Below are 16263 nucleotides of genomic sequence, written 5' to 3' on the forward strand. Positions count from 1 at the left end.
CCTCCAGAATTTAGCTGTAAATTGAGCTCCTCGATCCGAGATAATAGAGACAGGGACACCATGTAGTCATACTATCTCCTTAATATAAAGCCTTGCATAATTCTCTGCGGAATATGTAGTCCTAACGGGCAGAAAATGGGCTGATTTTTGTAAGCCTATCAACAATCACCCATATAGAATCGAACTTATGCTGGGTACGAGGTAAGCCTACGATGAAATCCATATTAATTACTTCCCATTTCCAAGTCGAAATCTCCATAGCGTGAAATAACCCACCGGGCCTTTGATGCTCAATCTTAACCTGCTGACAGTTAGGGCACTGAGCAACAAACTCCTCTATATCCTTTCTCATTCCATCCCACCAATATACCTCCTTGTTATCATGATACATCTTTGTTGCTCCTGGATGGATAGATTAATGAGAATAGTGAGTTTCTCCCATAACCTGCCGACGCAGCCCTGCAATATTAGGGACACATAATCGTCCTCCATATCTGAGGACCCCATCTTCTGTAATTTCAAAAGGTGTCTTCTCCTTCTGAGGGGTGGTATCCCTATAATGAACTAACATAGGATCCTCGTACTGGCGTTCCTTTACTTCAATTACTAAAGAGGATGTTGCCGTATCCTGAATAGTAATTCCAATATCACCTGAGTCCAGTAACCGAACTCCAAGGCTAGCTAGCTAATGAATCTCTTGGGCTATTCCCCTCTTTTCTGGCTGTAAATGTGACAGGCTACCTATAGATCTACGGCTGAGGGCGTCGACTACTACGTTCGCCTTCCCCGGATGGTATAAAATATCAACGTCATAGTCTTTAAGTAGCTCCAACCATCTCCTTTGATGCAAATTCAATTCCTTTTGCTTGAAGATATACTGGAGACTCCTATAATCTGTATAGATATAAACATGAATGCCATACAAGTAGTGCCTCCATATCTTTAATGCATGAATTACTGCAGCTAACTCTAAATCGTGGGTCGGGTAATTCTTCTCGTTCTTTCTTAGTTGTCTAGAAGCATAAGCTACAACCTTACCATGCTGCATCAGCACACAACCCAATCCAATGCATGAAGTATCACAATAGATAACATAACCATCGGTCCCTTCTGGGAGCGTTAGAACCGGTGCAGAAGTCAATCTTTCCTTCAATGCCTGGAAACTCCTTTGGCAAGCATCAGTCGATTGAAACTTTTATCCCTTCTCAGTCAACTTTGCCAAAGGTGCTGAAAGGGAAGAAAATCCCTCCACAAATCTCCTGTAATAACCTGCCAAACCGAGAAAGCTACGAACCTCCGTCGGTGTCGTGGGTCTAGGCCAAGTCTTTACTACCTCAATCTTTTGAGTATCAACCCGAATACCTGAACTCGAAATGATATGCCCAAGGAAAGCTACAGAGTTCAACCAGAATTCACATTTAGAGAATTTTGAATACAACTTTCCTTTTTGTAGAACCCTGAGCACAGTACGCAAATGATCTGCATGCTCAGCCTCTGAACATGAATACACCAATATATCGTCGATAAATACAATTATGAACATATCTAAAAAGGGCCTGACCACACGATTCATAAAATCCATGAATACTGTTGGGGCATTGGTCAAACCGAACGACATAACACGAAACTCAAAGTGCTCGTATCTGGTCTTGAATGCTGTATTCGGAATATCTTCCTCCTTATCCCTTACCTGATGGTACCTGGACATCAAGTCTATCTTTGAAAAATACTTGGCACCTTGCAACTGATCAAATAAATCATCAATCCTCGGGAGCGGGTACTGATTGTTGATCGTCACCTTATTCAACTGTCTATAATCAATACACATCCATAAGGAACCATCTTTCTTCCTCACAAATAACACATGTGATGTATTAGGTCTAATTAAGCCTTTTTCAAGCAAGTCCTTTAGTTGTTCCTTCATCTCCTTTAGCTCTGCGGGGGCCATTCTATAGGGAGGAATAGATATTGGGTGAGTATCTGGTAGTAGGTCAATAGCAAACTCAATTTCTCACTCTGGCGGAAGACCCGGAAGTTCATCAGGAAAAACATCGGGAAACTCATTAACCACAGGGATGGATTGAATGGTTGGTGACTCTACTTCCACATCATGAACCCGAACTAACTGATAAATACAGCCCTTTCTGATCATCTACCTTACCTTGAGATAGGAAATAAATCTACCTCTCGGCGATGCCGTATTACCTTTCCACTCCAAAACGGGCTCCCCTGGAAATTGAAATCGAACTATCTTTGATCTACAATCAACGTTGGCATGACAAGAAGCCAACCAATCCATACCCATTTTAACATCAAATTCTACCATATCTAACTCGATTAGGTCCGCTACGGTAGATAGACTATGAACAATATTATACAACCCCTATATACTCGCTTAGCTACCACTGAGTCCCCAATAGGTGTAGACACCTAAAAAGGTTTAACGAATTCAGGTTTTATTCCAAACTTACTAGCAGCCAATGGAGTAACATATGATAAGGTAGAACCTGGGTCAATCAGTGTATATACATCATATGGGAAGACTGATAATATACCTGTAACAACATCAGGTGATGACTCCTGATCCTGTCATCCTGCCAACGCATAAATGCGATTCTGAGGACCACTCGACCTAGATGCTCCACCTCTGCCTCTACCACGACTTATTGGTGCTTGTGAACCTTGCCCGGGAGGGGGGGGGGACTGATGATGATGAACCAGCTACAGATCCCACTGGCTGAGCTATGCTTACATCACTTGTCGTCGGACAATCCCTCATGACGTGGCCCGGATAACCACAAGTATAACAAACACCCAACCCTAAACGGCACTGCACGGCATGCTACTTACCACACTGAGCACATCATGGCAAGGGCGGCCTCTTCTGACTTGACTCACCCCTATACTGAGAACCTGAGGCCCTGAAATGCTTACCAGGCCCTGAATATGTGGAATGCTCAAATCTCTTATCGCCAAATTGAGGGGGAGCGCTAGCCGATGGCTGGGCTGGATACCTCGGGTATTGTGGTCTTTGACCACCTCGAAACTCACCAGAAGGACCTTAAGACCTCGCTCTTTTATTTTGGGCCCTATCATGCTCATGATCGACTCTCTGCTTCTGCTTATGCTTCTCTTCACCCTGAGCATATGCCTGAATACGATAAATATCCATGTCTGGCTGAAGTGAGACCAACATAAAATCGTTAAGCTAGTGCGGCTCTAATCCCATCACGAATCGGTGAACCCGATCCTCTATCTTAGATACAATAGTGGGAGCATACCTAGCCAACGAATCAAACTGAAAACTGTATTCTCGAACACTCATGTTACCCTGCCGAAGGGTCAAGAACCTATCAACTCTAGCCCGTCTAAGCTCTGGTGGCAGATAATGACGAAGAAACGCTTCTGTAAACTCCTGCCATACTGCTGGAGAGGAATCGTCACCCCTGGACAATTCCCAAGACTCGTACCAATTAACTGCAACATCTTGGAGTCTATAGGAAGCTAGCTCAACTGACTCAGTCGCAATGGCCTTCATTACCCTCAACGTCCTCTGCATTCTATCAATAAATACCTGAGGGTCCTCATTTTGATCTGCCCCCGTGAATACCAGAGGGTCTAAATTAATGAAACCAAGAACCCTCGCACTGACGGACCTATATGCATGACCAGTACCTAATTCCTGACGTTGAGCCTGTGCGGCTACTAATTGAGTTAATAGCTGAATAGCATCTCTCATCTCCTAACCCGGTGCATCCAGCTGAGGGGCTGGCGCTGGAGCTGGTGCCCCTCGGAGCTCTCCTGGAGAGGGCGGGGTATGTGAAGTCTGAGATGGAATCTCACTATGAGACTCCCCCCGACCCCTGGTCACTCGTGGCGCTCGACTAGTAATCTCACAAGCCACAGACTTTCCCTTCTGGGCGGCTATAGTCTTTGGAGGCATTGCTGAAAATATAACATATCGTTAGGAATATGAATTCTTATATCGCACGGTCTAAGATAAAAAGAGAGGATAACATCCTATATGTCAAGACTCCTGTTTATAAGTGTGGTTCACAACACACCCATAAACAAGACTCTACTAGACTCAGTCTGTAGACAACCCTAGGACAGAACTGCTCTGATACCACTTTTGTCACGACCCAAACCGATAGGCCGCGATGGGTGCCTGACTCCTACATGTCGAACATCCTTAAGCATGCACTTAAGATATAAATATGAATAACATATGTGAGGAAAACTTGTCCAAAAGATATATATACATATACATACGGAATACAGTGGGATGAGCCGGCAAGGTTGCTATAAACAACTATATACCCAAAACTGGAAGCCGACAAGGCCGCATACTATCTGACTATACCTAACTGTCTACAGACCTCTAATAGAAATACAAATGTACAAAGACGGGACTGAGCCACGGCATACCCATATATGTATACAAGCATATCGTACCAAAATCAAAAGCAGTTGCGGATCAAGTGGAGCACGCCAACTCTCGCTGATTAAGGATCCTATGAAGGGGGACCGTCAACTTGCCTAGCTGCACCTGCGGTCATGAAAAGCAGGCCCCAGGAAATAGGGCGTCAGTACAAATAATGTACTGAGTATGTAAGGCATGAAAATCAGTACATAAAAGACATAGGTGAAACATGGAATAAAGAAATTCATATGTAAGTCTGAATAACTTTGTAAATTTAGAAACATTTATAATGTCATGCACGTGCATATAAATGTCGTATCATGCATAGGTATAGGTGTACATAATATTATCAAGCCTCTGAGGGCATCCCATCATATCGTCACGGCCACTGTGGGCAACATCATCAACATATACCAACTGATCATGTGGTGGTGCGTATATAACGCCATAACCCTTTTTCCATATCCCATATATATACATATAAATACGCGTATATACCGCCATCTGGTCATGGGTCAATGTACATGTATAAATGAATGAAATGCATGAAAATATGTTGATAATATCAATATTCCTTCCGGATAAACTTTATCAACTGCATATTATTCTGAGACCCATTAACAAAAGATATAATAATATGTCACACGGGGAACAAAATATAGAGACCCCTAGTATTTCTATGAATAGAGTCGTTTATGAAAACTGTGCGTTTGCTCGTTTCTTCTGTATAATTTGTATCATGCCAAAAAGAAAGAAGGGGTAGCCTTAACATACCTGGAGTAGGGAAAAATCCGTACAATATTCTTGGAAAAGATTGCACCGTATTCCTTTATAAGCGCAAATTTTTATGTTGCTACGGTTCTAACAATTGCTTAGAGTTTGGAAGCTTTTACATTGCACTGTATTCTTGGAAGCTTTGTTGGATTGAACCTTAGCGTCTTTTTTTGAATTGCTTAGAATTTGGAGGAAAGGTATCTGATTCTTACTTTCTTATTCTATGTCCAAAATGAGACCAACTTTGTAATGAAACCAAACTTTATGCCAACTTTGAATGGATTACACGTTAAAGTCTTATTCACCTTAGATAGCCACCTAAGCTCATATGACTACTTATTCATATGTATTAATTGTGGCTTACTGCCACGTGGGGGTGGGGTGGAAAATTTAAATCTTTATCCACTTATTAGGTAATTAGGTGATGTCCCGTTACCCGGTAATTAACAAATTACCTGCATAATTAAGAATTATCTTAAATTACTTAAAATTCTACTCATTTTTAATATACTTTATACATCATACTATCACGGTCATATGGTACATTGTATAGTACTAGTCCATAAGTATCGGGTATTATAGCTTGGACCGTATTTCATCCCAAATTGGCAACCTTCAACGAACCTCATTTTCTTTAATTCGTGTACCCTTTATCTTTTATGGCACTTACTTACCGCTTGTTATAAATGGCATAAATACGTTAACCTCAAGATAATCTCATCCCCGAATCTACGTCGATTAATTGAAGACGAAACTTTAACATACGAAAACGCGAGATGTAACAGATTCATACCAAAACAACTCCAATTGACGTTAAATTTTGCACACAAGTCATAAATGACATGATGGACATATTCCAACTTACAGAATCAGAATTCGACCCCTATATCAATAAAGTCAACTCCCGGTAAAACGTCCCAACCTTCCAAACCTTCAACTTTCTAACTTACGCTGATTCACGCCGAAATGACCTACGGAACTCCAAATCAACATCCGGACACGATCCTAAGTATATAATCACAATACAAAGATATTGGAACCGTCAAAACTCCATTCCGGAGTCGTCTACATAAAAGTCAAACTACTATCAACTCTTTCAACTTAAACCTCCAACTTAGGGACTACGTGTCCCATTTCACTCCGAAACACACCCGAAACCAAATGCAAACACCATGGCAATTCACATAACCACACTATAACATAGAGGAGGCAATAAATAAGGGACTGGGGCTAAAATACTCAAAATAACCAGTCGGGTCTTTATAGGTGACGTTTTGGAAAAAGTGTAAAGATCATAGATTTAATTATTGTAATTGATTTCCCTTGCATTGTTTGATGATATTAAGTCACTTTTGGTTAGATTTGAGCCATGTGGAGTTGAGGTTTAGGGGAAAATCTATTTCCGAGGGTTTAGTTGGCTTAGTTGAGGTAAGTTTTTGCCTAATTTTGTGTGGGAAAAACTACCCCTTATGATTTGAGTTGATTGTGCTATTTGTGATATCTGAAAGCCGTGTACGCAAGGTGATGAGTGGTTACACTGGCTATATATAGTATTTGAACCGTTTAGATTATTTAGACTCTTTCGATACCTTTAATTAAATTGTTATCACATGTCACATCTTTCATTGCTAATCTACTCTTACATTTGTTAATCTGCTCTCACATGCTTTATTTGACGTTGTAGCACTTGTTCTATCTCTTATTTATTATATTTGCACTCATATATTTTAGTTGATGTTGTTATATTCCTTATTGCCTTGTTACCTCATTATCGCGGAATCACTCTTACTCGTGGTTGTTATTTTGTGGAATATCTTCTTGTTGAGTTATTGGTGTTGAAGTTATAAAAGTCGTTATCACACTGAGGTGAAGTTGTTAATTTATGAGATACCTTTCGTTATTTAGTATTCCTCATTCATTTTGTTGTTATTGAGATTATTGTATACATTTTGATTGACCCACTTGCTATTTGTTGTGAAAACATTAGTATTATTGTTCTTTTCGCAAGTTGTGGCATATGGGCACTTATGGTGCGAGTTGGGATTATGTTGTGATATTGATACACATGCGGTGGTATAAGGCTATGGGTTGATACACATGCAGTGAGATAAGGTGGGCTTGATACGCACGTTGCTAGTAGGGGAACTACTTGAAGCCACGCTGTGAGATAAGGTGGGCTAAAACGCGTGTAGCTATTTCGGAAAAAACAAGAATTCAATACTAAATGTAAGGCTCACGCGGTGATATAAGGAAAGATTGTGATTAAAGTTGTGAAATGTGAATACGAGGCAGTACCTTATTTGTGATTCTTGTTGTACACTTCATATTGAAAGATTTTATTGGTTGAACAACTCTTGTTGCTTTTATTCTTCCTTGTCTTAACATTTTTGTCCGTATTTGATTATTTATGATTCTCATTATGTGTTTCCTTCTTGTTGCCTTTTTTGTGCTTAAAATTTTGTTATCATTCATTTCTCCGCTTTTCATTACTTCCCGTTATTATGTTTTTGTTCTGTTATCTTGTCCTAGTAGGTGTCTCGACCTGGCCTCATCGCTACTCTACCGAGGTTAGGCTTGATACTTACTGGGTACCGTTGTGGTGTACTCATATTACGCTTCTGCGTATCTTTTATGCATATCCAGGTATGTATGCCCGTGGTGGACGCTAGTGATTGACTGATTAGCTGCTTTTTTGGAGACTTCAAGGTATATATGCTCTACGTCCGTAGGCCTCGGAGTCACCTCCCATTATCTTCTCATTACTATTATTTCCTTTATAAGACAGTGTTGTAGTAGAGGTTTTAGAATATTCTGTAAAGCTTATGACTCAGTTCCACCGGTTTTGGGAATTATGTTATTGATGTTCTATTTTGGGAATTAATATGAGCTTATTGATTTTATTTTAGTATCTCTATTTTGTTCTTTCTGTTAAGCTATTATTAAATGATTGGCTTACCTAATCTTAGAGACTAGGTAACATCACGACATCCTATGGTGAGAAATTAGGGGCGTGAAAAGTTGGTATCAGAACTCTAGGTTCATAGGTGTTTGTACTTATCTTCGAGAGACTACGGAAACTGTTAGGAAAATTCCACTTCTTGTATTCCTTATCGTGTGAATTGGTTGACTACGAAATCTAAATCTTTAACTTTCTATTCTCTCACAGATGGTGAGGACACACATTGCTGGATCTGACGATCAAACATCTGTGCCCCCTGCTAGAGTCGCAAGAGGTCATGGCAGAGGTCAAGGAGGGGCACGTGGTGCAGCTAGAGCACTTACCCGAGCGGCAACTGAGGAGTCGCTAGTAGCTCTGATTAGGCGGCAGGCACCCGAGGCGTCTATTATCACCCCTTCACTTGAGGAGACCCTAGCACAATATTTGAGCATGTTCAGTACTTTAGCTCAGGCGGGGTTGAGTCCACTTACACCAACCACATCTCGGGCTAGGGGAGGAGCTCAAACTCCTATACTCCAGAGCAGCGGGTCCATGTTGATCAGGTCCCGAAGGTTATGCCAGCGCAGCCTGTTGTTCCGGTTGAGCCCAAGGTTAGGGAAGTGGCATATGAGGTGGAGCAACTGAGACTTGAGAGGTTCAAGAAGTATCATCCTCCTACTTACAGTGGCATGGCTACAGAGGATGCGGAGGAGTTTTTAGAGAAATGCCACCGTATTCTCCACACCATGGGTATTGTGGAGATGAACGGAGTTGCTTTTATGACATTCCAGCTGTCTGGAGCAGTGTATCAGTGGTGGAAGGCTTACGAGGAGGGTAACCCAGTCGATGTAGCACTCACATGGACTCAGTTTTCAGAGATGTTCTTGAGAGAGTTTGTTCCCCAGACCCTTCGAGATGCATGGCACACAGACTTTGAGCAGTTGTGCCAGTGTACTATGACAGTGTCATAATATGCCATCACAAGTGAGTTGTCCAGACATGCACCTACCTTTGGTTTCATTAGTTAGAGAGCAAGTCCATCGATTCATTGAGGGGCTCAACTATAGTATTAGATTCAGCATAGCTTGAGAGTTCAAGATGGATAACCTGTATCAGTAGGAGGTAGATATTGCACAGAGGTTGGATGGTATACAGGGCCATGAGAGAGAGGACAGGGAGGCCAAGAGGCCTCGAGATTCTGGAGGATATAGTGGTGCTCGCGCCACAGTTGCAGCCCGTCATAGCAGGGGCTATGTGAGCTATCACATTCAATTAGAACTTCCAAATTCTAGTGGTGCTCTAGCTATTCTGAGGTCTCAGGTTGCCCATTTTTCTTGGCCACTATCCAGCGCACCTCCTGCATGGGTTGCCTTTAGCGGTCAGTCTAGCGGACCAGGCAGAAGTCATCTTCAGCAGCCACGCCCACCGAGAGCTTGTTTTGAGTATGGTGACACCAGGAATAAGTTGAGGGACTGCCCAGACTTAGGAGGGGTGCACGTCTACAGACTACTCAGGCTCCCAGGATTCCACCTAGTCCACAGACTTCACTGGCCATGGTTACTTCTCCAATTGCTACTCCACCTGCACAGCCAGCTAGGGGTGGGGGTCAGGGAAGATAGACGTCGCCCTAGAGGTGGAGGCCATGCTAGATTCTATGCTTTTCCGGGTAGGACGGAGGCAGTTGTATCAGACGCAGTCATCACAGGTATGGTTCCAATTTGTCATAGGGATACATTAGTCTTATTTGATACGGGCTCCACTTATTCATATGTGGCATCTTACTTTGCTCTGTATTTTGATATATCTCGTGATTCTTTGAGTTTTCCTATTTATGTGTCCACACCTGTGGGAGATTCTACTGTTGTGGACCGTGTACGGTCGTGTTTAGTTGTTATTGATGGTTTTGAGACAAGAGTTGATCTATTGGTACTCAATATGGTAGACTATGATGTGATCTTAGGCATGGACTGGTTGTCACCTTATCATGCTATTCTGGACTGTCATGCCGAGATTGTGACACTGGCTATGCCAAGTTTGCCGCGGTTAGAGTGGAGGGGTACATTGGATTATACTCCTAGCATTGGATTATACTCTAGACTTTGTGAGAGATATCGGTGATGTTACTCTTACCGTTGAGTAAGTTCCGATACTGAGAGACTTCCCGGATATATTTCCAGTAGTTCTTCTAGGCATGCTGCCTGATAGAGATATCGATTTTAGTATTGACTTGTTTCCAGGCACTCAGTCCATTTCTATTCCACCATATCGTATGGCACCGACAAAGTTTAAGGATATAAAGGAGCAGCTACAAGAGTTGCTTGATAAGGGTTTCATTCAGCCGAGCATTTCGCCATGATGTGCTCCAGTTCTGTTTGTGAAGAAGAAGGATGGTTCTATGCAAATGTGTATTGATTATCGGTAGTTGAACAGGGTTACAGTGAAGAACATGTACGCATTACCGCGCATTGATGACTTATTTGACCAGCTACGGGGTGCTAGAGTGTTCTCAAAAATTGATTTGATGTCAGAGTTTCATCAGTTGAAGATTCGGGATCCTGATATTCCGAGGATTGCTTTTAGGACATGGTATGGTCATTACAAGTTCCTTGTGATGTCAGTTGGGTTGAACAACACCCCAGCTATATTTATGCAGGCGATGAACAATGTATTCCAGCCATATCTTGATTCATTCATCATTGTGTTTATTGATGACATCTTGGTGTACTCCCGCAGTCGAGAAGATCATGAGCAACATCTGAGTGTCATGCTCCAGACATTGAGGGAGAAGAAGTTGCATGCAGGATTCTCAAAGAGTGAATTCTGGCTTGATTTGGTGGCGTTTTTGGGTCATGTGGTGTCGAGTGAGGGGATTAAGTTAGATTTGAAGAAGATTGAAGCAATTCAGCTATAGAGATCCGGAGTTTTCTTGGTTTGGCCGGGTATTATCGTTGGATCGTAGAGAGTTTCTCATCCATTGCTATGACCAGATTGACCCAGACAGGTTCTCCTTTCAAATGGTCCAAGGAGTGTGAGGCGAGCTTTCAAAAGCTCAAGATTACTTTGACTATAACCCCAGTATTAGTATTGCCTACGGGTTTGGGGTCTTACATCGTGTATTGTGATGCGTCACGTATTAGGCTTGGCGCGGTGTTGATGCATGACGATAGGGTGATTGCCTACGCGTCTTGGTAGCTGAAGATTCATGAGAAGAGTTATCTTGGTCACAACATGGAATTGGCAACTATTGCTCATGCATTGAAGATTTGGAGGCACTACTTGTACGGTGTTCCATGTGAGGTCTATACCAACCACCGGAGTCTCCAGCATATGTTCAACCAGAAATATCTTAATTTGCGGTAGAGGAGATGGTTATAGTTTCTTAAAGACTATGATATCCCTATTTTATATCATCTCAGGAAGGCCAATGTGGTGGCCGCTGCCTTGAGTCGATAGGCGGAGAATATGGGCAGTTTAGCATATCTACCGGCAGTAGAGAGGCCACTAGCCATAGATGTCCAGGCCTTGGCCAATCAGTCTTCCACATAAAACAAATAGCACAATCAACCCAAATCCTAAGGGGTAGTTCCCCCATACAAAGTTAGGCAAGATACGTACCTTAACTAGGCCAATTCAACCCATAGCTTTTCCCCTAATATTTGTGTCACGACCCCAATTTTCCACCTTAGAATGTCGTGATGGCACCTAGTCTATAAGATTAGGTAAGCCTAACACATGTTGATTTAATAACAGAATTGAACTATTTAATCATTAATCACAAACCATTAAATGATACACATAACCACAAGTAGACAATAGTTATACATTTCCCAAAACCGCTAGTATGGAGTCATAAGCACTACTGAAACACACTAGAAATTCTAAACATAATACTGTTTTGAATTACAATTTAACAGTAGCATAATGAAGTATGATGGTGACTCCGCGGTTTGCGAACGTCAAGCGGGTATACCTTGAAGTCTCCCGGGGCGTAGACGCAACTCTCAACAATACGAACATAATACCTGGATCTGCACAAAAATATACAGAAGCGTAGCATGAGTACACCACAACGGTACCCAGTAAGTATCAAGTCTAACCTCGGTAGAGTAGTGACAAGGCCAGGTCAAGACACCTACTAGACATAGAAACCTCTTCAAGATATACACAAGCTAACAATGGAAAGAACATCAATATAACACCAATGGCGGAAATATTATTGATTTACAACTAACAATGAAGTAATAGAAACACAAATGGCAGCAAGTAGTAAACGAGTAATAAAGAAACAACATAATCAGAACACCAATGAGATGTAAATGAATTCAAATAAGAAAAAACCGATGAAAACTCAAATAATCAAATCGCTCCCAACGCATGAACTTACAACAAGAATTACCCCGAGGCATCACACCTCATAACCACAAGTCATAAACCACAATTTTCAAATCTTACACATATGGCACCTCGTGCCCACAATAACAATCACCTTCGCACGGCAAAGCCCACGTGCTACCATGTACTTTGCAACCGTGAAAAATATCAATTTATATGAATGAAAGATATATTTAAATACCATAAAATATAATAACAATCTTGAATAAAATAAGGTGTCAAATAAAATAATGAGTTTATTTTAGAAATCAAGTAAAGTAAAATAATATACAATTTATACAAAACAGAGTATCGGATGGCTTTAGTTTAGAAATCAATAAAATTGAGTAAAAGTATCATTTTTAAACAAAGCAAAACTTAAGTTAAATTAACGAATTAAATATAGAATTCTTTAAAGGAAAACATAATAATAATTTTAAGTAAGGTAAATATCTAACAAGGTGATGAGTATAATTTGAGAACCCAATTATAGTGAAGTGCGATAACCATTTAGAATAATAAGGTACCGAGTGAGATAATAAGTTATATCTTAAGAGGCACATAGAATAAAGCATGTTAATAATTTTTTTATTTAAACTATTATGTTATCAACAACTCAATAGAATATGATACAGTGACTCCACGCAATTAAATTCACAATAACAATCAATTCACCAAGTTATAACGGAGGCACGGATTGGCATGTTAAAGCAACACAACAACTAACATAGAATGCATGACTCACCCAAGAAACCACAATCATTCCAACACCAAGATAACAATGAATAACCAGACACAATAAAAATACGGATGAATGATTGAAGGAATAACAATGACCGTTCAAATCAACAAGTTGTTCCAACATGGAATGTACAATGAAAATCACAGGCAATGTACCGCCTCGTATTCACATTCACAATTTCAATCACAATCTTTCCTTATATCGCCGCGTGAGCTTTACATTTACTTTTGAAAATCATTCTTCCCGAAATAGCTACACGCATTTTAGCTCACCTTATCTCACCGCATGGCTTCAATTAGTTCCCCTACTAGCAACACGCGTACAAGCCCACTTTATCTCACGGCATGCATATCAACTCCTTGCGTTAAATCACCGCATGCATATCAATTTCACAACACAATCACAACTCACACCACAAGTGCCCATATGCCATAAAATTAACAACACCAATATTTCCACAACAAATAACTCATGGCTCAACCACAATGTGTACAAGAATTTCAACAATAACAAACTGAATGAGAATACTCAACAAGGAAAGGTATCTCAACAATTAACAACTTCACCTCAATATGATAACATCTATTACAACTTCAACCCGAATAACTCAACAAGATGATATTCCATGAAATAACAACTTCAATTAAATGTGATTCAACAATTAAGAGGTAACAAGACAATAAGGAAGGCAATAGCTTCAACTAATGCATAGAAGAGCAAAATAACAACTAGGAGGTAGAACAAGTGCTAACAATGTCAAATAGAGCATGTAAGAGTAGATTAACAATGAGAGATATAACATGTTTTGACAATTCAATTTAAGTCATGGAAAGAGTGTAGATAACCTAAAGCGGTCAAATACCACATATAGCCTGTGTACCCACTCGTCACCTTGCGTACACGGCTTCACATAACATAAATAGCACAACTCAACCATCGAAAATAGCTTATCCCCTAAAATATACCTCCACACAACTCAAATCTAACCAAAAATGACTTAATAATATCCAACAATGCAAGATAAATCAATTACAATAAATAAAACTATGAGCTTTACATTTTTCCCAAAAAGTCAACCTCGGGCTCGCTATAACGACCTGACCAGCCATTTAAAGCATTTGTGTTTCGTTCGATAGTTCGAGGGCATGAGTAGACTCGTATGATATATTATGACTTGCGTGTATCATCGGTTTTGGTTTTCAGGTGATTCGGAATTTATTTGGAATAATGATTCTCATTTTAGAAGCTTTAAGTTGGAAGAGTTGACCAAGTTTTACTTTTCTGTATCTATCCCAGATTGGAGTTTTGATGGTTCCTTGAGGTTCGGATGGTGATTTTGGACTTGGGCATATGCCTGGGTTTGCTTTTGGATGTTCCTAGAAGGTTTCATCACTTTTTGGTCAAAGTTGGCAATTTAAAGCTTTGAAAAGTTCATAGGTTTATTCGGGAGTTGACTTCGATGTTATCATATTCGGATCATTATTCTAGGAGTCGGAATAGGTTTGATATGTCGTTTGGAACTTGTATACAAAATTTGGATTCATTCCGTATTAGTTAGGCTTGAATCGGATGCTTGGTTCGAAGTTTGAGTTTATGAACTTAAGAGATTGATCTTGATCGACGATTCGTAGTTCTAATGTTAATATGTGTGATTGAGGCCTCGAGTAGGTCCGTAATATGTTTTGAGACTTGTGCTCGAGTGAGTTTCGGGGTGGTTTCAGAATATGTCTAGGCCATTTTTAGTTGCTGGTTTTTGTCCACAAGGGTGTGCATCACGATCGCGGACTTTGGGTCGCGTTTGCGAAGAGAAAATTGTTGTTTTGGGCACTGTGAATCATGATCGCGGAAACTTTTACGCTATTACGTAGAATAAAATTCTACCATCATTGACCCATCTTTGGAAGCTTATATCATGCAATCTATAAAAAATTTAGAGATGATACAAAAATAAGAGTTGTAGCCCTTTGTGTCTATAAAGTTATGACTAATACACTACAGGCTGTCTGAGAAGAGTTTGGGAAGGGTAATGGAAATTTATTCATCGCGATTGTGGGGAAATGGCTGCGATCGGGATAGGTTAAATGTATTTGAATCGCGATCGCGAGGCTGGTTACCGCGATCGCGAAGGGTACCTCTGGAGTATGTTTAAAGTACCCTATTTCAGAGGTCTTTGTTATTTTATCATATTTTGAGCCGTGGAGCTCAGATTTGGGCAATTTTGGAGGCGAATTTTCACCACATGGATTGGAGTAAGTATTTTCTATTCGGTTTTGATTATCTGTCATGAATCTATCTTTGATTTTGGCATTTGGATTATGAATTTTAAAGATAAATTAGGGGTTTTTGTCTAAATTTTCTAAAGTCAATTTTTGAGTTCTAAACATCAATTCGGAGTTGGATTTGAGTGAAATTAGTATGGTTGGACTCGTAATTAAATGCGTTGTCAGATTTTGTGAGTTTTTTCGGGTTCTAAGGTGCGAGCCCGAGTTTGACGTTTTGGTTGACTTTGAGTAAATGTGTAACGATTCGACCTTTATTATTTGGGATTGTTTCCTTAGGCATTATTTGATGTATTTGAGTTGATTTTTTCTAGTTTCGAGCCGTTCAGAGGCTGAAACGTGCGGGATGGCATTTCTAGAGTATTGTTTGGCTTGCTCGGTATTGGATTTGACCTGTTCAAGGTATGTAATATATCTAAACTTAGATTTGAGGGTTTTAACACTGGTATTTATGTTATAAGAGATGTATTGAGGTGACACACATGCTAGGTGACGACTGTGTGGGCATGCACAAGGGGAAATCATGATTCTGGTTGAGTATTAGACTATGTTCAGACTTGTTTTGTTGTTATATCTTGTTACATTCATGTTCTCCCTATTTGTTTAATTATATGAGTTGTGAATCATGTTAGAACTTATGTTTAGGCTATATGCTTATTCTGTTGGGACCCACTGAGGTCATCTCAGGTGTTGAGTTATTTGCTTAAATAGCAATTATATACTAAGTTATATTCAT

The 16263-nt window shown here is 40.3% G+C and overlaps 1 protein-coding gene across 1 annotated transcript; it reads right to left on the minus strand.

Moving 5' to 3' along the window:
* Positions 1 to 415: 415 nt before the first annotated feature.
* LOC138909657 (uncharacterized) lies at positions 416 to 3739 on the minus strand. The gene is made up of 3 exons (XM_070200868.1): positions 3266 to 3739; positions 3110 to 3178; positions 416 to 628 (listed from the first exon to the last, which is right to left on the minus strand). The coding sequence occupies exons 1-3, from the start codon at positions 3737 to 3739 to the stop codon at positions 416 to 418; spliced, it is 756 nt and encodes a 251-aa protein (XP_070056969.1).
* Positions 3740 to 16263: the final 12524 nt, after the last annotated feature.

The sequence above is a fragment of the Nicotiana tomentosiformis genome, chromosome 4, assembly GCF_000390325.3.
Source record: "Nicotiana tomentosiformis chromosome 4, ASM39032v3, whole genome shotgun sequence".
Lineage (NCBI taxonomy): Eukaryota > Viridiplantae > Streptophyta > Magnoliopsida > Solanales > Solanaceae > Nicotiana > Nicotiana tomentosiformis.

Excerpts from the sequence above, each read along its gene's own strand:
- LOC138909657 (XM_070200868.1), bottom strand. The coding sequence starts at position 3,739 with ATGAGAGATGCTATTCAGCTATTAACTCAATTAGTAGCCGCACAGGCT. Across the intron at positions 3,179-3,265 it reads CTAGGTATGCTCCCACTATT|CCAGACATGGATATTTATCG; the intron begins GTATCTAAGATA and ends GTCTCACTTCAG. Across the intron at positions 629-3,109 it reads AGCATAAGCAGAAGCAGAGA|GATACGGCAACATCCTCTTT; the intron begins GTCGATCATGAG and ends ATTACTATTCAG.